Below are 25,820 nucleotides of genomic sequence, written 5' to 3' on the forward strand. Positions count from 1 at the left end.
ATCAGTTCGTTTCCCTATCCTCGTCAGCGATACAGAGTTTCTGTGCTTGGCTAACTGCGACATCGCTCCGTACCAGCCAGTGGCTTTTATTTGTTTTGCGTAATCGACAGACTGCGTAGGCTGCCAGTGCGTCTGGATATTTTGTTGCCCAGAATTTTTATAAAAGTTGGTATTTTTGTTCATGCTGTCGTCGCTGCTGGTATTCAGCTACCTACGCTCGGATACATTCATATTGTGTTTTCGTTTTGCTAGTATAATGATTGTAAATCCGCATTTTTTTTGTTGTTCGCTTCTTCATTGGCACTTCCTCGTGGAGAAAAACTCAAAACCTAGGCATCTTAATTTAAAAAAGTGAAAGTTATTTTCAAGAAAAATATACGAGAAATACTACTAAGATAGTTTAGAGGAAGTTTTCTTTATCCAGTTTCATCATGTGAGGAATATGGCACTAACTACATAAAGAATATTTATGCTCGCAGAAATCATTTGCGGGCGGGCACAGTGAAGCTGGCAAATCGATTGTCTTGTACGTAGCTCACTTAGTTGATTCCTAATACCGCACAAGATCAACTTGATTTTACATTTTTGCGTAATGATAAGCCACTCGTTATATGTTCTATTTTTACTGCGGAAGGATGCTCAGTGTTCAATTTTGAAAGACCAAAGCTCATTGTCGATTCGATGATCAATAAGGTCAGGTATGTGTAATCGTCGAAAATGGAGACACTGTGTACACTGATCGATTTCGCAGTTGCAGTACAAAAAGTCTACGCCACCATTACAGTTTCAGGTCTTAACGAAAATATGTGCAATGTGGCACTAGATCAGGAATTGGCGGTGAACTTACCGCTGTTTATTAGACTGGGCTCGACATCGATAGGGATTACGTCACACTTACGTAAATCGGTAAATGGCTCATACGTAATTATTTACAGTACCAGCTTATAATTTTTCTGGAAATTTTAATTTTGCTCTCATTTTGTCAATTTTGACCAATTTGGATGGAACCGGTTTTAATAGATCTAGAGTTCAGTTTTTGTGCACCTGCTAGTGTTCGAATCCATTGACCGGTTCCGTAAATATTCCGAATTTCCCGGGGAGTATGTCCGGCATCCCAGTGGGGTGACGGAGAGATTTGAAGAAACATCTCATAAATTTAAGTATTTTTTTAAATAGCGCTACATATAACTATTTTCCATTGATTATCCATAATAAAAATGAATTGTACCAATCTTTAATTCCATTCACCACAAAACAGCGAAAACTATCATCAATTTGGATGTCATTTGAAAAGGGGTGGTCAGTAGAATACCAAAATTGATTATTGACACCATTTTGATATCCAAGATGGTCGCCTGGCTAAAAAACATGTGAAAACCATCATCAATATAGATGTCATTTGAAAGGGAGTGGTGAGTAGCAGACGAAAATTGATGACTGACGCCATTTTGAAACCCAAGACGGCGGCTTCTTGTTATCATTAATCAGATAAAACTATCATGAATAGGGGTCGGTTTTATCAAATCGGTCAAAAATTGACGAAATGAGCGCAAAACTAAAATAAAAGTTTCAGACAAATTATAACCTGGTATTTTTAAAGGTTGGAAAAGTGAACTGATTTTAATAATTTTTCAAGTAATTTTTCAGCCTCCTTTACAAAATATTGAGACATCAATTCAAAGTATTTTCGAAAAACAGTATTAGAGGAAAGCAATAACAAATAGGAATGCTAGTGCGCGGACGCATGTATCCGTCCTCCTCTGCGATTGCGATTTGCTATTTATAGTTATAGTAGTAGGTGGACTTTTCTTAGCTTTGGTTTCACAATATTTTCTGTGGTGTAGTGTCTTCTTACAGAATTTACACACAGGAATCTGCTTTGGGTGCAAGGCTGGTGTTGTCTGATTAAACGTCTCATTTTCGGTTAATATGCATAAAATGATTATGTATGAAGGAATTGGTTTGTTCGGAAGCATTTTCACCACAAGAAAAACGTTAGGAGCACCCGGGAAAATGTTCTTCGATGTGATGAAAACCACTTCTCCGCATCTTGATATAAATGTCAGGAGTGCGCATTGATAAATTTAGCGCGCCTCTCTATTCTGGTTGACTATTTATCCGGGGCTGCTGTAGTTAATGTAGCGGCATTCGTTAATGTGTTGTATGTTGTTTCTTTAAACGAATGACATTCATCAAGCACAGTCATTCGTTTAGCGGAACAACATACAACATACTAACGAATGCAACATTTGCATGGTGTTAGCTTCTGCCAGGTTGAGCATTTCCAAAAACCAATAGCAACACAATTCGTCTCCAGTGGGATTAGTTTTTTTCCGTGTACCAATAGCGGAACGATTTTTAGCTTCGACTCTGAGCAAGATGAGAAGGTAGACTTACCTTAATTAACCACTAATTACAATGGATATTCTTTGTATTTTTGCATTTTTATAGCACGCTAAAAAAATTCTCCCAAAATACATTGTGTTGAGACTGAACGGTAATTTTGGTCCTCGCCAAAAATGCTTGTGATATGTATCAAAACCTTATTGTTATGTACGAAATAAAGAAATCAAATCAGCCACCAGTACCAGTAGTCGGTTGTCCGCTGTACTCGCTGTTGTTTTATTTGTGTTTGATTCTTCATTACTGCGTTGTGTCTTCATTGTTGTCAGTTACCACACATTCTCACAGCGTATCAAAACCGACTTCTACATCAGACGTGTCACATTGATTTTCTAAAAAAAATCCAGTATAAAATTGATGATTAGTTTTTTCAGTTTTTCTTGGATGCAAAATGAAACAAACTATAAATTGAAAATCTTCTTGATTTTATATTTTTAACGAGAATTGCGAGCTGCGATTGCTGCATTCTCATCTTGCTTACAAGAAAAGCTAAAAACGTCGAACGTGAACAAAAATAAGTGACACGACTATAAGCAGAAAGTTGCCCTATTGTGGTCGAACTTTATTCCTGCTTACCCTTCGAGAAGTCCTTAGGAATCACCTGTTAGATAGGCAAAAAGATGATCTATTGTATAAATGGAGCTAAAGATAGTCAATGTTTACATCTTACAATTTCACCATGTTAGAAATTTGGCACACTATCTGTGGATGTGGCAATATGAGTCAACCAGTCATCACAAGGCTTTCTTTATTGGGGAGATTTAAACCTTACCCTCATTCTTAGGGTTAGGAAAAAACTACGCTTTGCTATGCCTTCGTATAATTTTAACGAGAGACTGCAAAATGAAAAACAAAATAGAACAAAAATGGATTTTTTTTTACTTTTTCCGTGAATGAGCTGGGTGCTTTCTTAATTTATGTGACCAGTTTTGGTTCAAGCACATTTCAAGCCTATTATATTTATTACCATAACTGTATCCAAATATTGAAAAATAAAGCAAAATAATGAACAACAATAAAGTTTTTGAAGCATTGGAAACTTGCAATGTTATGGGCAGTATTAGCATTAGGTTAAGGATATTACGTTGGAGACGATACCTTATTTGTTTCAGTAACTCGTCAAACTACACTAAAAAGCTCTTCCTCGTTTCAGACACTTTCTGTAGTTCTAGCTTTGATGGTCTCAAGAATATAATCATTGAACTGAATAATACAGGAGATAATCCATATAGAAGCATAAATATCCATATATTCGTTGAATGAATGATAAAATGCATCATTCTTTCTTTCATGAGCTGTTCTTCAAGGCATTTATTTTCTTCTTGGACTATCGCATATGCATGTATGTTCTTAACTAATCTAAGTGAGATAGATTTTTAACAAGAGTGTTGAACCTATTTGCATCTGCATTTTATCGGCTGTACGCCGAGAAATTAACGCTAGTAAAGTTTCCATATGTCAAGCATCCGGTCTACTTTTTTGATAGGAACAAAGAGGACCGAGCTTGTCAACCTGGAATACCGGAACCAGAAGTCAAATCTGAATATAAATCAACTGATGAAAATATTTCCCGTCGAATTTAAGATTAAATTTGAGAGATAAAAGACTCAATTTTCCCTGTGTGGTGATTCATTTTGTGTAGGCTCAACATTTTATTAGCATAACTTTTCTTAAATAATGAAACTAAATTTCTTAACTAATGGTAAATAAAATCTCCGATGGCCTAAGCTTTTTATTTGCATACCAATGAAGAAACAAATACCATGGAAGACAAATTCATAAACGTGGCCCTCAAAGCGATCCCGATACGTGAACCGAAAACATTCGATATCAGCAGTGACGAAAGCATGGATGAATGAATGAGACATTTAAAAATGCGTCGATAGTGCGAAACTAAAACTTCGGTTTTACAATGAAACTGGTTCACATTTTTGCACCTAGATGTTACTATAGACCTTTAAATATTACCAAAAGTGCGAATCTGATGAGAAATTTCATTTTCTACAAATTTGTAGAAAATTAGAACTCGATCTAAAATCGCTCGAGAAAGCTATTAAAATTTTATCAAAATTTCCAGATGCTCGCGAGGTTAAAAAATCGAATTCCAAACATTTTTTTTCTTTGCAAAAATACTTGTATTTTAACAATGCGTGCAGAAGATCTTGTGTGCTAACCTTTAAGTGGAAAAACATAATTTCTGATTTCACTGGCTTGTGCGCACCAATGATATCATATGAACAAGGTGATATAGAGAAGAGTAGATAAAATTTTGAACGAAATTTGAACTCTTTGCAAAGATTCTGTGTAACACAGTAAAAAGATTTTTTTTTTCTGTCACGGATTTATTTGTTTCTTCATTTTCATTTCTTCACTCGTTATAAAGTATTATTAAAGTAATCAATAATAATTTATAATGAGTATCATCAGCATCTTGTGGGATTTGGCTAAAATTTAAGCTTTATATTTGATCAAACTCGATTAGATATTCAGTCATTTCATTTGATTTCGAATGAGAATCCTGATTAACAGTTTCATGAAGAATGGAAAAATAATTCGATGAGATTTATGTTCAAGTTTGTTAGCTAGTTAGTTACAGCTGCCAGGTGTTTCTTGTACTTAAATCACACTTTGTTTTCAAAAGGAACAAATTTCACATAACTTATGAAAAACGTGTCTAAGTCTACATAGAAAAAAATATTTTGTAATTTAAAATTGCTTTTCATGCACATATTTGAAGCATGAATATAAATGTAAAATTAAGTTCCACTAGAAATACACACAACTTGTCGTGCTTTCTTCAACGAATTTTATTATATGTTTGCACGTTTATTGAAAAGTACAGTTTCATCAAACGGCAAACCAATGCTCTTTTAAGTATTTTTAATCCAATATTACTGTAAAATAAATGACACACACTGAACGAAAAAAAAATGTGTAAACTCGTATGCTTTTTTATGCTCCCATTGAGTGCATTGAATTCAACTTAATTTTCAATCAATGTTTTGATTTAAGCTTTGTATGTTTACATTCGTATTGCTTTACATGTTGTTTAAATTTCATTATTTTTTGGTGTGTACTGTCACTATTTTCTTTGAGAATAAATTTCGGAATCGTTATACACTGAACAGAAATCACAATAGTACATGAGAAATAAAGGTTTTGTCTATTGTACGAAGATAGCGATCTCAATAAAAAAGTAAAATTTAGTATTTAATATAGAAAGTACCTCTGTTCAGTCCGCAGTGCGGTCTGAAGGAAGCAAATCAAACAGCCAATCAGAAGCCAAGGAAGAAAATTTGCTTCTATATGAGGGAACGCCGCATTGCATCATTCATTCAGTCAAACCAACGCCACCAAACGTGAATCAACCCAAGAAGAAGCAAGCAGCCGAAATCGTGCCAACGAATAAGCAACCGCGAGAGGAGAGCCAGCGCCCCAGAGAGATAGAGCGGAAAAACGCCAGCCGACGCTATCAGGTGCGATGCACGCAACCACATCGCTCGTTCAGCGATGTCAGATCTACGGAAATCTCCGTAGATCTACGGATTTGGAGGTTTTCTACGGATCTACGAATCCGTAGATAACATCTAAGGAAATGCAATTTTTTCTACGGAAATCTTCTGATTTATCTCAGTGTACTTTTGAAGAAGGTTGCCAATGATCGACAGTTATTTTTTCTATTGGACAATCATCTTAACAAAATGGAGAATCCGCAAAACCACGTTGTGCGATAATAAATACCAGCGATCGAAAATTCAACTCGAGAATATGGACCCTGCTTTATAAAACGCCTTCCAAAAGTTATACCGCATTTCGGCAATAATGAGTCGGGAAAATTATATGTAGTTGAAATCAATAAATCCAGCAAAAGTCGTATTGAATAGAATTTAATTTATAGTCTCATCTGCAAATGATATATTGTATATTTCATAGAATTCAAGCAACGTTTTCACCTCTCTGAATCGATATCTTGGATCCTGATAACTGTTTTAATTCGTATATTTGATTCGTGCACGTAGCCTGACAGCTGATTTGTCGATCGATTGGCGCTGGTTCAGGTAAAAGCGAAAAAGGACACTGAGTATCGTGACAGTTGTCTTTGATAGTTGGAAATATTTGTTGACCAACCTCGGCGCGGTCCGATGTAAATATGAATATCTGTAGCACTTTTTAAGACGAAATGCTATTAAGAAGCACAACTGGAAATCTCGAACGGCAAAACGCGATCCAAAATCAGCTGGGTATTTCTCCGATGTCATTGATGTCAGGACCTTCTGAGAAACGAACGTCGCCTCTGACCATGTTCTGGTGATATGTGGGATTTGTACTTGACCAAACTAGAAGGCGAATGCTCACAGCGATTATACGTCAAAAAGGAGCGATATGGTCGTCCACATCGTACGAATGAGGGTACAACAAAAATGAGAAAAGCTTTGCCATGAATGACACGTGAAAGCGATCAACAACACGAGAAGGAAAAACTTTTATTACTAAAGCAATTAGAGTTATCTAAATCTGTCCAGCAACCAACGTCACGTTAAAAGAGAATATGTGTATTGCCAGATATAACGTTAATCTCATTCAGCTTCAACATGTTCGAAATTTGGCTCTGGTATGCATACCTCGTACCTCACTAGATCAATTTATCTACAGTAACAGCATGAAACATCTTTATGAACAGGATTAAGTTAAGATTAAGGTCCCCGTCTACAAGGAGGGCGGTGCAATCGACGGAAGACTACATGATTTGTCTCCTGATGGCGTTATCCGTAGATTCATGTCGCAAGACGACGAAGTTGTTGCCGATAAAGACGTGTTCAGGAATTTGTTCCCCATTTCCTACGCTGTCCGGGTTGTGAGAATGCGGATAGAACACTCCATTCCTTTCTTCGTTGCCCTGGAAAATGTAACCAACTGGCACATATAACCAACAAACTGTTACGTTTCAATTCTACTAACAACTATGGAAAACAGTGGTATAAAATCTCTCTTTTGTTGCCCATTTCTGCTGCATTAACCGCAACCAGGATTCAGTTTCAACGCCTTATTCATTCTTTAATCTGCATCTTGACTGAAGTTTAAAGTAGAGTCTAAAGCCTTCAGCTCGGAGTCAATATTAATGCATTCACCCACCAAAACATTCATGTGTTTTATATGAGCTCTGTGAAATTAAAAGCAGAAGGTGGCATCTGTTACATTTTCGAGAAAAAGTGAATTGTGTAATCTATGAAGTTGAATTTGAATCGAAAATAACTGAATGAACGCGCTGCCGCAAACGAACTAACGACGAGGCAAACAACTGCAATATTCCCTCCAGCGTGGCGGGCATACATTGAATTTTGCCATAACCAAAAAAAAATTTCTACTTCAACGCCGAAAGCAAAAACGCAAGCAGTGGTCCAACCAGCAACGACAGCTAACCCGAGCAAATACTCATGGGTTCAAACACCACGTAGCCCCTTGAAAAGACCTTAAACATGGTCCGTGCCAAAATTCTCAACCATCAAGACACCATAAAATGGTCTCAATAACCCATAAATTCACCAACATATGGTATTTTATATGGGATCTACCGGACCATGGTGATGGTGTTTTCATGGGTTGAACCCTTTTCAAACACCCATGTCAAACCCCATGAGCATGGGGGTATTATGGGCTTTTCGTTTGCTTGGGAAACCAGAATCTTATATTGAATCATCAACGATTACATCCAGTACTTTTATAGCAACAAATAGCACCGCCAAACAAGATGCAAATGGTAGATAAAGATTCATCAAATTGCATCATGAAAAAAACGCTGCACAACACATCGGGATGTTTTCTCTTGAAAATGTGGGAAGAAGTAGTTTAGAAAGTATTTATTACATTGTGTTTTTATCGCTGTCAGAACGACGCTGAATCCCTCTGGATAAAGACTCGTCACGTCAATCGTTTGTTTACCATTTATCTGTCAGTGTCATTCCAATCGAGCACGAAACCTGTCAGTTTCATTTAGTTGGGATAAGATGGCAAGGCTTTATTCAGTAATTCAGCGTCTTTAGCTGTCAGTTTTTCGAAAATTGGAACGAAAAGCAACGTCGCGAATTCATTTTGCGACACCCATCGGGACATCGGAAAACAATTGGGAATCGTGCAATCAACCGTGAGTCGTATGATTAAAAGGTACTACTAAACTGTGAGCATCGAATGGAAGGAGAAATGCAGGCAGAATGGATGTTCTATTAGTGGTCAGGATCACAAGCGTGTAGTGAAAGAGTTTAAGCCAATGCTTCGGTCAGGGTGTGCCTAAAAAGTTGAATCTGTCCAAGTCTTTGGTTCAGAGAGCCAAAGGCCGGGAGAAACAAAGTACAAAGTGCAGAAGGCTCCAAATCGTGACGAACGGGAAAATTTGGTGGGAAAGTCATGGACGTGAAAACTGTACACCCAGATGCTGACGAAGTCTCATTATCTCATCATGGATGATAAGACTTGCGTCAAGGCGGACATTCTGTAGTTTCCGGGGCAACTATTCTTCACCAACCAGCACACCATTGATGTTCCGGAGGAAGTAAGGAAGCAGAAACTTTCAAAGTTTGCCAATAAATACATGATTTGTCAAGCGATTTGCTTCTGTGGCAAACGGAGTAAGCCTTTTCTGACTACCGAGACTGTAAACGGGGAGATCTATCTCGAGGAGTGTCTTCAGAAGCGCCTGTTTCATCTGTTGAAATAACCCGAGGGTCCTACGATCTAGCTTCGAGCCACTATTCAAATGTTGTCCTGGAATGGTACGAAGCCAACGGGGCTACTTTCGTACCCAAGGAAATGAACCGGAACTAAGGCACATCGAAAAATACAGCAGGCACTACGGAAGCATCCCAAGGAGGTCAAATCTGAGGAAGACATGAAGAAAAAATGGGTTTCCGTACAGGAGAAGCTGAAGCTAGATGTTGTACAGAAACTAATGAGGGGAGTTAAGCGTAATGTGCGAGCGTAAGGTTGTGGTGTTGTAGTTGAATAAAATAAATATGCCAAAAACTTACTAATGGGTTATATTGCATTGTCTGAAAGTTTGAAAAGAATCGGACAAACTTGGTAATTTTTTACAGCGTTTTTTCCGTGGTGCAATTTGATGTGGGACATTTCGGAAGGTTTCACGACCGTAGTCAGCAAATCGAAGAAGCATACAAAGCCAACCGACCGTTAAATTATAAGCAACTGCTGCGTTGTTAGCATGGACGAAGTGACTATCAAAGAAGCAGACTGAATGACCGTCAGGCATTGCTACAAATGCCCCCCACAAAAAAGCTCCGCGCGCAATTAACTAGGGAGGGAAATACTACTAGCCTATGAAAAAATCTTTATCTTTATTTGTTGTAAATATATAAAAGGCAATGGCTCCGCATTGAATAGTGTCATATAAACGAACAATATAACAAAAATTTGGGATAGCACAATCACCAATAAGTATTAAGAATAAGTGGCCAGATGGCAATAACAGAATCCCGTTCGAACATCTAAAAGTCGGAAGTGACAAGCAGGACGAAGCAATCCTTTGCATGATCCTCAATATCGCATAACAATCCTCAATATCGCCTATGAATACCCAGTTCTGTTTAAAAGACTGCGCCCGTTGACTGAATCGGGTGACGGTGAATACCAAAACAGACGATTTACAATGGACCAGACGTTTACTCTGCGATATATCTTGGACAAATTTCGAAAATACGACAAGCGGACTCACCATCCGATTGTGAATTTCCAGGCAGCGTACGATTAAGTGAAACGAAACGAAAAGGGCAGATAACGATGGTTAAACAAGAATAATCAGAGAGATATCTCACATTAAATTGGTTGAAACCAAGCGATGGGATTTCAAATTTGTTGTTCCATATAACGCTCGAAGGTGCGATACGGATTTGTTGTGCAAAGGAACGGAACTAATATCACGATATCTCACAATTACTGGCATAAAAAATATTTTGAAAACTTGTATTCTTACTGTAGAACTAACAAGAATGGTTCCTGAACGAACAACATGAGCGACGTTAGAATGTAATTTTAAGAAATTTTTCAGCATTGCTAATTTTTAGGTTACAAATAGACCTTAACAGTGCGTCTTGAATAAGTCGGTTGAACTGCTATTTTAAAATGCTTTATACTGCTGTAGTGTATTGAAAATGCTACCTACTAGTAAGAAGCATTTGTAGAGTACTAAATATCAATTCATTAATGAATATAACTTTAACTTGAAATTGAGTTTGGGCACACAATTCCTAAATGAGGTGAAAAACACTATTGAGTTCTGCAAGATGACGACACGAATGAACTCTTGCTGATTGAAGTTCACGTTTGACAATTCTCGGTGGTATGATTACTTTGTCAGTTGCGTGAGTTCGAGTGCAACGGGTGCTCACCTGTCACATTCGAACTCACGTAACTCCTATGTAAACAAACCACCGAGAATTGTCAAACGAAGTTCATTATTTTGTGGGGTTATGCCGGTTGGTGTAAAACCAGGGGGGTGTCACTCCTGTCATCCGCTATTGAGACATACAGACTTTGACAGTAGTCAACATATGTGGGCCTAGCCGGCTCTAGGTCCATGTCGCCCGTGCAATAGCATTGGGTTGTTTTGATTTCAACAAAGGCAGATGTTGGCTAGGACAAAATGGCTGCCTAGCAGGAGCCTGTGTAAAACCTAATTTGGAATGCTTTTGTTTCTTTGTTGAGTGCAGAGCAAATCTACGGATTTAATGTCGCGAGAATCTGGCATCGCTGCGCTCGTTGCAGATCAGTCCGTTATCGCCCGTCGGCCCGAACACATCGAGTAGAGAAGAAGCAGCACGTACCATGCGAATGCGTCTTTACACCCACATAAATATGCAACCGTAGTGAGCGGAGAGTCAGTTGCAATTGGATCGCCGACAAGTTACCAACTAACAAGAGGAAATTGCCAACCATTTGTCGACGAGTGAACATCAGTGCTTGGAAATAAATTACGAAGTGCAGATTTGCTCCGTGTTTTCTTCCAACACAACTCGCTTCTGCTACATAAAAGAATTATGAGAAATTTTCCGCTCGTTCAAAGAATAATTGAAATTTCCGCCCATTTCAAAGAATTATAGAAATTTTCCATTCATTCCTAAAGAGTTAATGAAACTTTCCTTCGGGTTTGCGAACCACTTAAGAGAGCCGTGGGGCTTCGACGAAGTTCATTCGAGTTCGTGCTACAAAGTGGCTTGATTCACTGGGGATCTGCCAATCAACTCGACCAGCAGCAAGGTACAGTCCACCCTGGATTCAACAACCTCCTTTACCCGAAAGAAGTGTTGCTGTTACTGTCTTCAGAATCGAAACTGAACGGGCAACTCAGTCTTCTTCATATGTGGTCTTCGCTTTTATCCCATATTATAAGGGCAATTTTCAGTAGACATTGTTTGAGGATTTACTGAATGTATGGTCCAGTCTGACATTTTCTTGTTCGTTTACTGTTGTGATCCGTGTTCAACGAGTAACTACTCCGAAATTTCTTCTTAAAGGAAATTATGAAACTTGGTTTGGTCCTAAGGTTATGTGAAATATATATATTTTGGAGAAAAAAAACGCAATTTAAGGGCAAGTAAAGCTCTACATCTATAAATTCTGATGAAATGAATTTATCACACAAGATAAAAAAACATGGATCCAAAACTCAAAGAGAAAACTCTTTCAATCATCTTTCATTTAATGTTGATAATGACAAACAGGATTCTTAATCCAAAGTTGCAATAAAAAAATCTTCGTTTATTACAATGACTCGAAGTGTCTACTTTAGTCCATTCAAATGTAAAGATTTGAATTTAAGCTAATTGTATTTTACCAGGCAGGATAGGATCACGAAGAAGTGTCATTCTAGGTTACATTAGCTATCTCGTAGAGGGAGAAAAGAAATATAAAAGGAACGAATACATGATAAAAATCCGTTAATATAATAATCAACATCTTGAAAATGTAAGAATATCGAATAAATTTGATCAACACCTTTCCACATCTTCTTGTTCATAAAATACCATTGGCGCCCAGAAACAAGTGAGAGGCGAGATGAGATCTATCTCATTTCATAGCGAAGAACACCCAATAGAGTCAGTGTGATCTTAAAGCTTGAACAAACCAGACGTGTTTAGCAGTCGTAGTTTCCGAAAGCCCTTAGCAACGATCCTCGGCCATAGCATACTGGCGACGAGAATAAAAAGAAACGTGGTACAATCACGGTGTAAGGAAAATTGGACGTTTGCGTTTTAATTGAAATCGTAAAAAACGCTATGGCAACGACAGTAGAAGATGAAAATAAAATGGTCACTGTGACCGTAGACAAAAGGACAAAAGGAAAGTTTCCTGTGTATGTACCTGGGTTAAATGTGAACTCTTATCTACAAACAGTAGATATATTTTTTGCTTTGAATAGAACTCCAGACGACGAAAAGGCGTTGGAATTCATAACCAGTGTTGGTCAAGAGACGGCCAACCGAATAATTGGCAGTTTCAAACCGAATAGGATCGTTGATAAAACATACGCGCAAATAGTGGATAAGTTTAAAGTCTTACACGAAGAGAACAAAAATGTGTTCGCTGAACGGCATCGGTTGATAACGCGGAAACAAGAAGAGGGCGAATCGCTGGACGATTTCGCTATAGATTTACAGAACATTGTTGAACATTGTAGTGTGAGCGTAGATACGGAAGCTACATTAGTGCAATCAGTATTCGTGGCAGGGATTCGGAATGAAAAAACAAGAGAGACTATGTTACGGGATGCAAACCATACGCTAAACCTAGCTCAACTACTAGAAAAAGCTAAAACAGTTGAGATAGCCGCCTTCGAGGCTCGAAAAATGTCTAAGCAAAGTTCCAGCATGGTTAATTATGTGGGTCAAAACAATTCAGTGCGTAACAGAAGTTTCATCAAACCAGGAAGGTTCCACGAAAGTGCATGTTCCGGGCAAGGACCGAAGGATATTTCGAGTCATCGAGGAAATTTTAAAGTTAGCAGCGACACGGTGTGCTACAATTGTTATAATAAAGGTCATTTGTCTTATAACTGCACGCTGCCCAAAGTTAAGAAGCCACGTCATGGATCTCCAATACCTAGAAATAATTCAGTGAGGAAGAGAGCTTTCGAAGAACGGATCAACCAATTATCAGCAGCCATGGAAGATCTCAAAATGAGTTTAGGCGACGAGAATGCTACAGGTGATGATCAGTCAGGGGAAGAACTGGACACCGAGGATGCCCAATCGAATTGGATTAACAATATATTGCTCGGTAAGTCAAACATTTCAACACCAGCTTTTGTGGAATTAAATGTGGAGGGTCAAAGCTTGTTGATGGAATGCGATACTGGTGCTAGTGCGACAATTTGTTCATTAGATACATATAAAGAAAAGTTTAATAAGTGTACACTACTACCAGATAGTCGAAGCTTTTTCGTTATCTCTGGCGAAACTGTAAACGTGGTGGGAAAGATAAGAGTTAAAGTGAAATTGAAAGCGAAAACACTAACTTTATCGATATTGGTGATCAAATCTCCTCGAAATTTTGTGTCTCTGTTAGGTCGAGACTGGCTAAGCGCAATCTGGCCTCAGTGGAGAGAAACGTTTAATCTTAATTCTCTCTGCGAAAGTAAAAGACAACAGTGGGTGAAGAAAACTGTTGAAAATTTGAAAACTCAGTACGCGCCGGCGTTCGATGAGGATCTAACAGAACCGATTAAAGGGGTCGAAGTAGACATCAGAATGGATAGCAATGCAAATCCGGTGGTACACAAACCATACACAGTCGCATTTAAACACAGAGATATCGTTGGGGCACATTTAGATGATTTAGAAGCTAAAGGTATTCTTGAGAAGGTAGAATATACCGAGTGGGCATCACCCATAGTAGTGGTAGTGAAACCAAATAAAAAAGATATTCGAATATGTATGGACGGGTCCAAGACTGTAAACCCACACATTATTACCCATCATTATCCTCTTCCAGTTATCGAAGAGCTCATTACAAATAAAAGTGGTGCAAAAAAATTCGCTCTAATTGATTTGAGAGGAGCCTATCAGCAACTCGTGCTCTCGGAAGCTTCCAAAAAGCTCTTAGTAATAAACACACATCAGGGATTGTATGCCTACCGCAGATTACCGTTCGGGGTTAAACCGGCAGCCACAATTTTCCAATCCGTTATGGACTCTATTTTACGAGATATTGCAAAAGTTCAAACGTACATCGATGATATCTTAATTTGGGCTGATTCCGATGATGAGCTGTTAGATAAGATCAAAATAGTGTTAGGAAGGCTTATGCACCATAACGTTAAAATCAATGCCGAGAAATGTGAATGGTTTGTCTCCCAAGTGAAATATTTGGGTCACATTCTTTCGGAGGCGGGTGTGTCGCCAAATCCGGAGAAGGTGAATGCGATAACGGCCGTGTCAGTGCCAAAGTCAAAAACACAACTGAAATCATTTCTCGGTATGATAACATTTTATGGTAAATTCGTTCCTAAATTGAGCGTTATTCTCTCTCCACTTTATAACCTTCTGACAAAGAATAGTAAATGGAGTTGGGATCAAAAATGCAATGAAGCTTTCGAGAAGAGCAAGAGAGCCATTTGTAGTGCAAAAGTTCTAACACATTTTGATCCATCTAAGTCCATCACAGTAACATGCGACGCAAGTGATGACGGGATTTCAGGCATATTGAGCCATAAGATAAACGAAATTGAAATGCCGGTGTTTTTTGTGTCGCGTCGATTGTCGACAACTGAAAAAAAATATCCAATATTACACAGGGAAGCATTAGCTGTGGTATTTGCCATGGAAAAATTCTATAAATATGTCTTAGGACAGAAAATATCTATTATCACGGATCACAAACCATTACTGGGAATATTTAATAGCAAAAAAGGGGGCCCGTCAGTAATTGCAACTAGGCTACAGAGGTATTTTTTACGATTATCTATATTTGATTACACTATCACTCATATGGCTGGAAAAGATAATTGTGTGGCAGACTGCTTGTCAAGATTACCTTTGGACCAAAATCTGAGTTCAGCCGACTTAGAAGAAAGTGAGCGTAGCTCTTTCATGGAACTCAATTATCTAGTAGACGACCAACATGTGAATCTCAACTCTAAAATTATAGGTCAAGAGTCAGCTAACGATTCTACTTTGTCAAAAGTATTAAATTTTGTACAAAATGGTTGGCCAAGTCATGTAAAAGATAAACAATTGAATAACTTTTTCGGTAAAAGACATGAATTAAGCATAGAGTCAGATTGTTTAATTTTCGGTGAAAGAGTGGTTATTCCGACCGCCTTGAAAATTCCGTCTCTTCAATTGTTACATGCAAACCACCGTGGCATACAAAAAATGAAACAAATCGCCAGAAGGTATTTATACTGGCCCAGTTTCGGATCAGACATCGAAAGCTACGTAGGTTCTTGCAAACAATGTCAAATTTTAGGAATAGATAGAACCCCAAGAGTGTACGGCAATTGGCCCGCTACATCTAAACCGTTTGAGCGTGTCCACATAGATTTTTTCCATAAATTTAATCGCACCTTTCTGATATTAGTTGATGCATACTCCAGGTGGATTGAGGTCCGCAGAATGGTTAAAACTAATGCAGATAACGTTGCACAAGAGCTGGATAACATTTTTTCTGTGTTTGGATTTGCATCAACTATTGTCAGCGACAATGGGCCTCCATTCAACAGCTTCCACTTCAAAAAATACTGTGAGTCTAGAAACTGCGAACACATTCTGTCGCCTCCCTACCACCCCGCCAGCAATGGGCTAGCAGAAAGGGCAGTACAAACCACAAAAGCGGTGTTGGGGAAACTAATAAAAGAGAACGATTCCTTTTCATCATTACAGATCGACCATGAAATCAAAAAATTTTTGCATCACCACCATCAATCACCAACTACCGAAGACAACATAATACCGAATGGACGAATTTTTGCTTTCCCACCTCGCACGAAGCTGTCTGCTCTAAGAGGGAATAATAAAACATTCCATTACGACGACAACGCTCAAAATACGCCAACAGTTTTCAAAACCAACAGTAAAATAATTTATACATATAAATCAAATGGTAGAGCACTTAGCACAGAAGGTACCATATTAAAAAAAATATCGAATCTAACTTATTTGATAGACGTAAATGGCGGCACCCGTAAAGCGCATAGAAATCAATTAAAACACATTCCCCAGAAACCATTCGTTCTGAAAAATTCTATCGCTCCGGAGTTAGCGGCAGAATACGATCTACAAAACGAAACAATCAGGTCAGAGATTAAAACAGAACATAAACATACACCATCAAGTGCATTGCCTAAACTAAAAACAAAACCAGTGTTACGGCGATCTACTAGATATATAAAATCAAAGTACAAAAATCTTAATTTAGGGCAACTAGTTAAGAAGAAGAAATCCAAATGAAATAATTAAGTTTATTTTTGAACACCCAAACATTGCATAATATTGAATTTAAAAAAAGATGAATTATGAATTTAAGGAGGGAGATGAGAGGCGAGATGAGATCTATCTCATTTCATAGCGAAGAACACCCAATAGAGTCAGTGTGATCTTAAAGCTTGAACAAACCAGACGTGTTTAGCAGTCGTAGTTTCCGAAAGCCCTTAGCAACGATCCTCGGCCATAGCAAGGAGAAAATATATGTTTTCTGTTGAGAAAATATATTTTTTCTGTTGAGAATGGGACTATGTTAATATTTAAATTCATCTGAATACACTATCTAGTCTAATCTAGTCTAATCTACACATACACAGCCAATACATGTAGGGATCCTGGAAAATTGCAGACATTCGTCCAAAATTTTTCTTGTCATTATTAATGTTTGTGGCACATATTGAATATGGCACAAGCATTAAAGCGGCCAGGCCAACTGCGCAGCGTACAAAATAACGATGGTTCAAAATTATACGGCAATCAAATTATTCATTCAATGAATAATTTAATCAACGGATTATTTTGAACCTTGAATAAGGATGAAACGTGCCTTTGCTAAGAGGGTTAGTGTCACTCCTTTGGCCCTAGGTTCCTGGGATGGGACAGAAGTATTTAGCCCTGCCCTGGCTAATGAGCCAGGGTTATAGCGCCCTTACTCGCTCTTTAAATTCATCTGAATACACTGTTCATCTAAACCCAACTATTTTTTGTAAGTCCTTGTTAATAGACTTCTTAACCAATAGGCTCCGCGTACATCTAAAAACTAATTTTTTTTTAAATACTTCTCGGATGATTTTACACTTGTCACGAAGTTGAAGATAATGAAGATAATGAAGATTCTCACTTTTTGTATTATTTGAAGTGCCAATAAGTAGCAAAATGCGAATCAATTTGATTAAAAAACTTAAGTTTTCAAACAAAAACCTTTAAAATAAAAAAATGTTCTAGACCCCCCGACAGACTATTTTGCTTCTGGTTTCATATCCTGAAGTTTTACTGATGCCGAATGTTTATGAATAAACCTGTTCGACAAAGATATCGTGAGAAACGTGGCAAACCTGATAACATTTGTCGTTTTGACATTAAAGTGGAACAAAAAATAGTTTTTCACACGCTAGTCCCCGACCAGATTTGATGCTTTTTCTTTCAATAAAATTCCAACCAGAACCACTCGCACAAGTGGCTTGATAATATTTCAATTTCCTTTTATTCGGTGAATTAAAACGATGCAATTCTGATTTATTGTATTGAATATTGTTTATTAAATGTTTTTCCATGCCAACTATGTTTGAAATAATCAACATAACAGTCTAAAATATCGGAAAATGATTAATTCTGAGCAAATTTTGGATTTAATGAAAACAAAAAATTAAATATAAACTTCCATTATTTTGTTCAAAGCATGAATGATTCGTTTCAATGGAGATCGACTCGAACCCTTGCGCAAATGACCCACTCGACGAGCGAGACACAATTCGATACAAAAATATTCAAACAATTCGACTGTTTTTTTTTCGTGGTCGACTTTCGAACCAAAACAAAAGCATTCAATACCTCCGTTCCTATAGGTAAGGTACGGCCACACAAATTGAGTGCAACTGTGAGTGAGACTTTGAGTAGGCAAATAGGATTACATGCTGCAGGCATTTTACGCCGGAATATTGTGTCCACTTACCCGAAAGGGCAGTTGAAATTGATGGAGTAATCATCCGAACGGAACTAACGTGCGAGAATCTAACTAGTACCGGGTAAAGAGAATTCAGCCATGCAGATTCTATTACGTTCAGCAAAAAGTTTTGCCAAACTGTGTTCTCTTGAATCGAGTTCGTCTGCTTACCAGTTATTCTATTTATTTATTTTATTTTAATTATTCATTTGATTTTATACTTCATGTGACAAAATATGGTCTAAAATTGTTTTCCAGCAAAAAAAAACTATGTTAACAAAAAACCTGATGTTTGAGGCGTTCAAAAGTTTAAACAAATATTCATTGCAGATAACTTAATTTTGTTTAATGATGAATGGACCGTTCAAGCACACGAGAATGAAAATACGAAGAATTTAAAATAAAAATTATGAAAATCGGTTGACTGATTTTTGAGATACCACGTTCACTGCAACGGTCCTTTTCAAGCAACTCCATTCCGAAATAATCATGTTCAAAGTTTTGTGTTAACTTCATTCGTAGATAGAACAAGCGCACTGCAAGCGGCTATAGTGTAGTGCTCCGAGCTGGATGAAATTTCGCACAGAGAATTCCGATGGTATGTACTTTCAGAACACGCAATAATTTTTTTTCGATTTTTCGAGACTCAACTTTATATATAACCCCTTAAACTACACAAAATTACTGTTAAGTATCAGTATTAGATACATCGTATGTACTTTAAAATGGAAAAAAGAGGAAATACCATTTACGTACAAAATAAAATGAAAAGCGTCTAAGTGGAAACCCTAGAGTACGCCAGATGTGGTTGATTTAGAAAATATATTTCGACAACTTTCTATTCGCGATACGATAAATATAATTCGAGTAATTTCAAGACTCTTTTCTGTTCCGAATTTTTGCAATTTAAAGAATGATGATGGTTGTTTAATACGGCTGAAAGCTTTACTAAAGTCAGTATAAATAATTTCCGTCATCATAGTATATAAGTACCTTCATGCAGTTTTGTTCCCAAATCACCTTTATCTGCTATATGAAATAAAACAGAATCAAACAAAAAATGCTCCCTGTCTTGGCCTAGATCAGTTTGTCTAGCCTAATTCGAACAGCTGCTTCCCTGTTTGATGAACTGGAAGAAAATCGCTACCATATATGAAGCTCACACCCACAGAAATCGACGTCGGCCTCCAACCAACCAACCGACCAACTGCAGAAACACCAAAACAACGCTGAAATCTTGTTCCTCGCGAAAACTTTCGCAATTTCTCAATCGCAACTTTTGTTCCTGCCCGCAACCTCACCACCACCACCACCTCCGGATCGGGTTGGATACACCTTCCCACTAGTAGCTGGTAGCTTCCGTAGGCAGCAGCACCCGTGTGCACTTCCCTGTTTGCGTTTAATCAAAAAACTTTCCTGATAACAATAAATTTATATTAACTTATCCTATTTTTATAGGACTTCATTAGAGTGGGCGAAAAAAAAGAGGAAAACTGCTGGGAACCGAGTAGAGGATAAAACTTTTTCCCAGCCATAATAGTGCCTTTCTTTGTGTCAATTTCCGGCGAGTTTTATTTTCATCTCTAGCAAAGTTTGATTCGCGTGGCGGCAATACTTTCTGCGATATCATGCTGCAATTCTTTCTCTCTCTTCCGCCCCCACCAAGAAGACACCCGGTATGTCGATTATGTAATTGATCGCGTTACAACGAACATGAAAAATTTATTGCCTTTCGGGGTCGGATGAGAAGAGCGGAACCAATATCTGTTGGGTAGAAATGTACGATTGAACTGTTTGCGGATAAATATGCACATAATTGTGTTTGTTTAATCGGAGGAGTGAATGTAAAAAGTCCCGATATTGCTTTCATGATTTTAAAACGAACCAGAATGCTGAGGATATATCGGAATTTATTCAGAATCCGAAAAAAGTCGCTCCTTCCCAAATACCAACTTCCCAATTAAAGTCACCACCGCTCGCTTTGAAGTACGTATGCTTTAGTTCGGCAGTTCCAATTAACCCGTTCCCGCCAAACAGGGCCGGCAGAAATCGTCTCTGTTCAGCATAGCCTGGAAGCACCTCCGTGGTTGATCGGAGGGGCTTCAAATAACCCGACACGCTCACACTAACAACACCCCCGGTTTTGCTCTGACGTCGCAGGAAATTACAAGTCAAAGGATATTTTTCGCAGTCACTTTCTACCTGAAGGTAGAAGGAAGGCCCGCCGTCGGTGAAGGAACGGAATTGGAAACGATTTTCGCAAACAACAACGTCGTATCGTGTCGAACGCAGACTCTCGTCAAGTGAGTGGAAGGAAAAAAATCCGAATCCCGAACTATGGGACAGGATCTAATATTTAATAACATTCCTTACTGAGTAATCTCTAATGGATTGTCATCTAATTTCAAATCACTGTCAAGAAAGGAATTATTTCTCGGCGAAAACCATATTTTACTAACTTTTAAGTACAATAAATATAAAAGTATAGACTTTATTTAGTAAAACTTGGATAATTTAAAATACTGATTTTCCATCATTTTGATTCATAAATAGTGGAATCAATGAGCTGTTGATTTTCGGTATCTTCAACAATTTGTTATTTGACGTTATTCGATTAACAACTTTGTCGAAAAGAGAAGTCTCTATGACTAGTACCACCTTTACGGTAAACTCAGAAACTATTTTTATTGTCAAAAAATTTTCCGAACACAAACTCTAAGATAGATTAATTTTGTTCCATTAAATAACACTCGTATCCCACCGTGCCCCAGCTGGTTGCTGGCTGGTTCGATGCATGTCGCGAATGGGATGAGGAAAATGACTCTATGGAAAATGTTGTTATACCACCCCTGGCAGGCTAACTTCATAAACCGGTGAGGAAATGTACTTCACGTCGGTTTCGTACGTGTAATTATTGACTTGCGATCCCGTTTCAGTCGGTTGCAGGAAAAGCAACAAGCTTTTTTTGAGTAAATTACAGGTCCCAAGCTGGAAGCAGGTAGCAAAGCAAGCGCTGGAATTGGGAAGTTGTGTCACCGGATTTCGCGCCTGTTCGTACCACGTGTGTAATCACAGAATAGCTTCGACGTTCGAATTGGGAAACTGTTCAATACACTGTTGTTAAGTATGTCATGATTTCCACTGCAGATGGAAATTTGAAACTCTGGTAACCACTTTCAACTTCGAAACCTCGTTCACTGTATTACAGAAAGAAACAGTTTCGAAATGCAATTTATCTTCCCATATCAGCCGCAAACTTCCCCGATTCCTCGTTTCCCCTCGCTTACCGACCTGTCTGCCTGTCGCGTCGCCGATAAATGAAAGCGTAATAAATTACTTCTCAAACGTCAAATTTGCATAGGTGATTAAGTGTTTGAAACAAGCCATGTAAATTAAAATATCTCTTACTTTCCCCCCTTAGTACCAACCGGCAGTCGAACAAACATGTTCAGGAATTCCCTAAAATCGTTTCCCTGTGTGGTTCCAACGGGTTTTGAATATTTTCCAAGCAAAGCAAGCGATGACATATCAAGATCCCGGTTGACACTTTCCACTTTCACCTCCCTTCTGGTGTGGACTCAAGCTCCCACTGGGGGTAAAACTTTGTCTTTTTGGAAACATGGCCACAAAGCTTCGTACTTATAACAGGCCGACCGATCTGCGTAGCAGAAGCGATGATCTATTGGTGGTACTAATTAAAATACCGACTTTCTTATCTTCGGTTATGGGTACCACTTATGATTATTGCTTTATCTAACGGGTTCCCGGTGTGGATGAAATGATGTACGTAAAAAGTATATATTCTCCTACTGGAAATTCAAAGCTTGAGACATGAGTAACAATACGATCACATGTGCAGGGCAGTAGCGTTGTCTTCTGGCGCCCTTGGGGTTTGCGCCCCTTTTGTGTTTAAGTTGCATTTGATTTTCAAAAATTTATATATTATATTATACAGGGTGTTTGATTCATGGTTAAGAACCTCTCGAGGGGTTATTAACTTTCATATTTGGAGAAAGAAAAATTCTTCTACGCATATCATCAAATCTCAACAGTTATAGAGTTATTAAACTTTTTGTGTAAAAAACTTATTTGTCTTAAAATAGGCGGTGTTCAGCTATTTTCGTCCGCATCCCTTACCACCAATTTTTATACAGTGATTCATCAGCAGTGCTATCTTTGAAAATAAACCACCTTGGTTATGCAACTAATTTTTTCCGATCTTTTTTTAAATGCAAATAATTAAGTAATCTTCAATTTGTTATATTATGAATTGCACATATTTTGTCGTATGTAATTTTAAAAGGCATTGTAAGGGAAGACGTATCCGCCGGTTGATGCCAATCGAGCTGACATTTCTTTAGCAAACTAATTTATTTGTTTGTTCAGTGTTTAAAAAAATGTGGTGAAAACGAATCCACTGGGTCTTTAATGCGTGTGGGAAATATGCATGGTCTTGTCTGAGTGAATGGCTTTTGAATTATGTATGAGGGTGGACATTTGACAATTCACAAAATCAATTCAAATCCAATTACCAATTTGCGGCAATCATTTCAGCACGAGGAACAAATGTTTTATGATCATATTTAATGCTTTACTTTTAGTCCATTAACTCATCAAACAATTATACTGAGCTAAGAATAAGTACGTACTATCTGGAAACGGAGGGTGTTTGATTCGTGCATGATGTCAATATCGTTTAGGAACGCAGCATTTATATTTTTCTGTTGCGCGTCTTCATTGTAATATCGGAACGTTAAACTCGAAAGAGGTGGAAAATTTCAAGTTACGGGATCTCAATATGCTTGTGATTATACCAATAAGGACCATTTATAAATTCTGCCACGCTATTAGGAGGAAGAGATATGACTAATTGCGACATAAATGGGAGGGGAGCACGTCATGTGCTTTGACGCAATCGGCCGTTTTACGCACGAATTCGCCATGTATATAGGAAATTCCATAGAACATGAACACTTTTGCAAGTAGCGGCATAAAAGTGTTACTACATAATGAAGGAAAAACTAAAAGAATTTGATTCGTACTAGACCAAGGGAAAAAATGACGTGGTAATATGACGGAGAGTTAGTTAGTATTGGGTAATCTTTGCGTGACATAATTTTTGAATGTTCCACCATTCCACTTTTAAACTCATTGTCTACGGTCCATTTTACATTGTCGACAACACTCTCGACAGCCGGCTGTCCGGAGTTCAAGTTGTTTTCGATGAAACAATCTCAATAAACGATTAGCCAGAGTTTAAACGCCTAGAAGATTTACGTATCCTACAGTCAATAAACTATTCAAACATGCACGAAAATATAGTCTCAGTCGCATCGTTTGCTTGAAGCGAATCCTGACTAACAACCCACCCACTACCCAATCCGTGGTACATATGGGAGTGTCACTGAGTCGGGGCCTTCCGTTAAATAAGTACCACATCAACACTTCCTTTCTCATCCCAAGTTACGGTAAAGATGGTCGTGGCCCGCAATGGTGGCTCTCAGGCGAAATTCTTGCTTGGACTGGATCAATTGTTATTCCCAAACAATGCTCCTCAAGTAGTCTGGCTGGAAATGAGAGTCATCAGTCTGCAATCTACAAAGTATACCCTGCTTACGCAACGCAACGCAACGCAACGCAACGCGACAAAAATAAATTGAAATTGTTTTGAACCAACTTTTCGCTTATTTCAAGTAACAATCAATGAAACTACAGCGACATTGGTTGAAAATGAGTCTGTAAATACTTTTGTTGTGCTTTCTAATTAATATTGACCGAAGCTCTGAAAAATAATTTTTGATAAAATTGTAATATGCGAATAAAAATGAAATTTCACCGTGAGCCGTGAGAATCTGAGAGGTAGAATTGTGTGTTTCACAGTAAACATACAGTTCGTTGTAACTTTCTTGCCTAAAAACACAATTAAAAGATTTTTTTTTTTTTTTCAATTTGTTTATTTGATAAGGCACGTATGCGTTAGCTTAAAGGTGCCATTTTTTCAATGTTTTACATTTTGAATTTCTTAAAACTAGGGGGATACACATTTCAATATTATTTTGTTTTATATAATAAAACTAAAAAAAACTACAGCTAACTTATACATATAAAAGAGTGTATAATATAATATTCGTAAGATTTGGGGGACGGGTCATTTGTGTGTTCTTTGTATAGTAATTCACTTTATGATTTTTAGAAGGGAGATTATAGAAAAAATAATTATTAACTAAGCGGAACATTTTACAAGCTTATTAACTAGAGATAACTAGAAAGAGTGGTTCAAGATTAAGGGGAATTAATTAGGACTATTTTAAAGTAGTGGTACTGTTGCGCATTTCTTAACGAGATTAAATATTGTTCAACTAAAACTAGAAGATAGGGGGGCACATAAATTTTGGGAAGATATTCAAGGGGAGAAGGGGGTGAAGTCATACATCTGTGTATCAGAGAAATTAAAAGATTAATTATTGTCCTTTTGGAATTAGGCAGATGATAAATATTTCCCTTTAAGAATTATGTATTTGGTATTTGTGTTTACTTGTACCTCCAAATCCGAACAGTCTGATATCAGAAAATGCTGGCAGATTACTCACAATCGAAAATGTAGATGTGGGTGCCGTCTATTCTAGATAATCTCAAATTGAGCTCAAATCTCTCATTGTCAAGAGAGATAAATTTCCGCATGTAGTGGTTTCATAAAATTGTGTTAGTGCGGTATCGGGTCTCAGGGTTATCCGTATGAAATGAACCGTTCTTTTACTTCTGACTACGATCGACATCAGGTCATTTTCGGATTTTAATTATTATTTCATTGCAAATGGCGGCCCAGCAGCAAAGTGATCGTGAGTCCAACTCGGAACGAGACTTTGGTAAGACAAAGGGCGGGCTATCAAACCAATCACCCGTTGCTGGATCGTTTTCAGCTTCGACTGACGATAATTGTCAGGATGATATTCCGGACGGCATTGCGCCAAAAGGAAAGCACCATGACAAGAATCGTAGGAAGCAGCTTAACCGTGCAAATGCGGACATTGGGAAAGGTTCTCCACCACTGCGCAGTTGGCGTTTTCAAGTTAGGCTGGAAAATGGTGTATTCACTCCCGCTTTAAGGTACGCTCTTTTGCGAGATCTTCACAGTCATCTCTATTCTACTACACCTAATTCATTTGTTCCCAGCTTCAGGGGCTCAGGCTTAAGATTCGGAGCTCTTTGGTTTTCGCCAAAGAATGAGGAAAGTTGTGCCTGGATTAAGGAGAAGCTGGGAATAATCA

At 38.0% G+C, this 25,820-nt stretch overlaps 1 protein-coding gene across 1 annotated transcript; it reads left to right on the plus strand.

The window, feature by feature from the left end:
• The first annotated feature begins 9,286 nt into the window (after positions 1-9,286).
• Positions 9,287-21,873, plus strand: LOC131686795 (uncharacterized). The gene is made up of 5 exons (XM_058970790.1): positions 9,287-9,375; positions 12,830-13,686; positions 13,975-14,340; positions 14,401-14,901; positions 21,761-21,873. Exons 1-5 carry the CDS (start codon positions 9,287-9,289, stop codon positions 21,871-21,873), a joined length of 1,926 nt encoding a protein of 641 aa, XP_058826773.1.
• Positions 21,874-25,820: the final 3,947 nt, after the last annotated feature.

The sequence above is a fragment of the Topomyia yanbarensis genome, chromosome 3, assembly GCF_030247195.1.
Source record: "Topomyia yanbarensis strain Yona2022 chromosome 3, ASM3024719v1, whole genome shotgun sequence".
NCBI lineage: Eukaryota > Metazoa > Arthropoda > Insecta > Diptera > Culicidae > Topomyia > Topomyia yanbarensis.

Bases quoted from the DNA above. Each gene is read 5' to 3' on its own strand.
- LOC131686795 (XM_058970790.1), top strand. From the start codon at position 9,287: ATGAAGAAAAAATGGGTTTCCGTACAGGAGAAGCTGAAGCTAGATGTT. The intron at 13,687-13,974 runs GTAAGTCAAACA...TGTCTCTGTTAG, and splicing joins GATTAACAATATATTGCTCG to GTCGAGACTGGCTAAGCGCA. The intron at 14,902-21,760 runs GTAAATTCGTTC...ACTGTATTACAG, and splicing joins CGGTATGATAACATTTTATG to AAAGAAACAGTTTCGAAATG.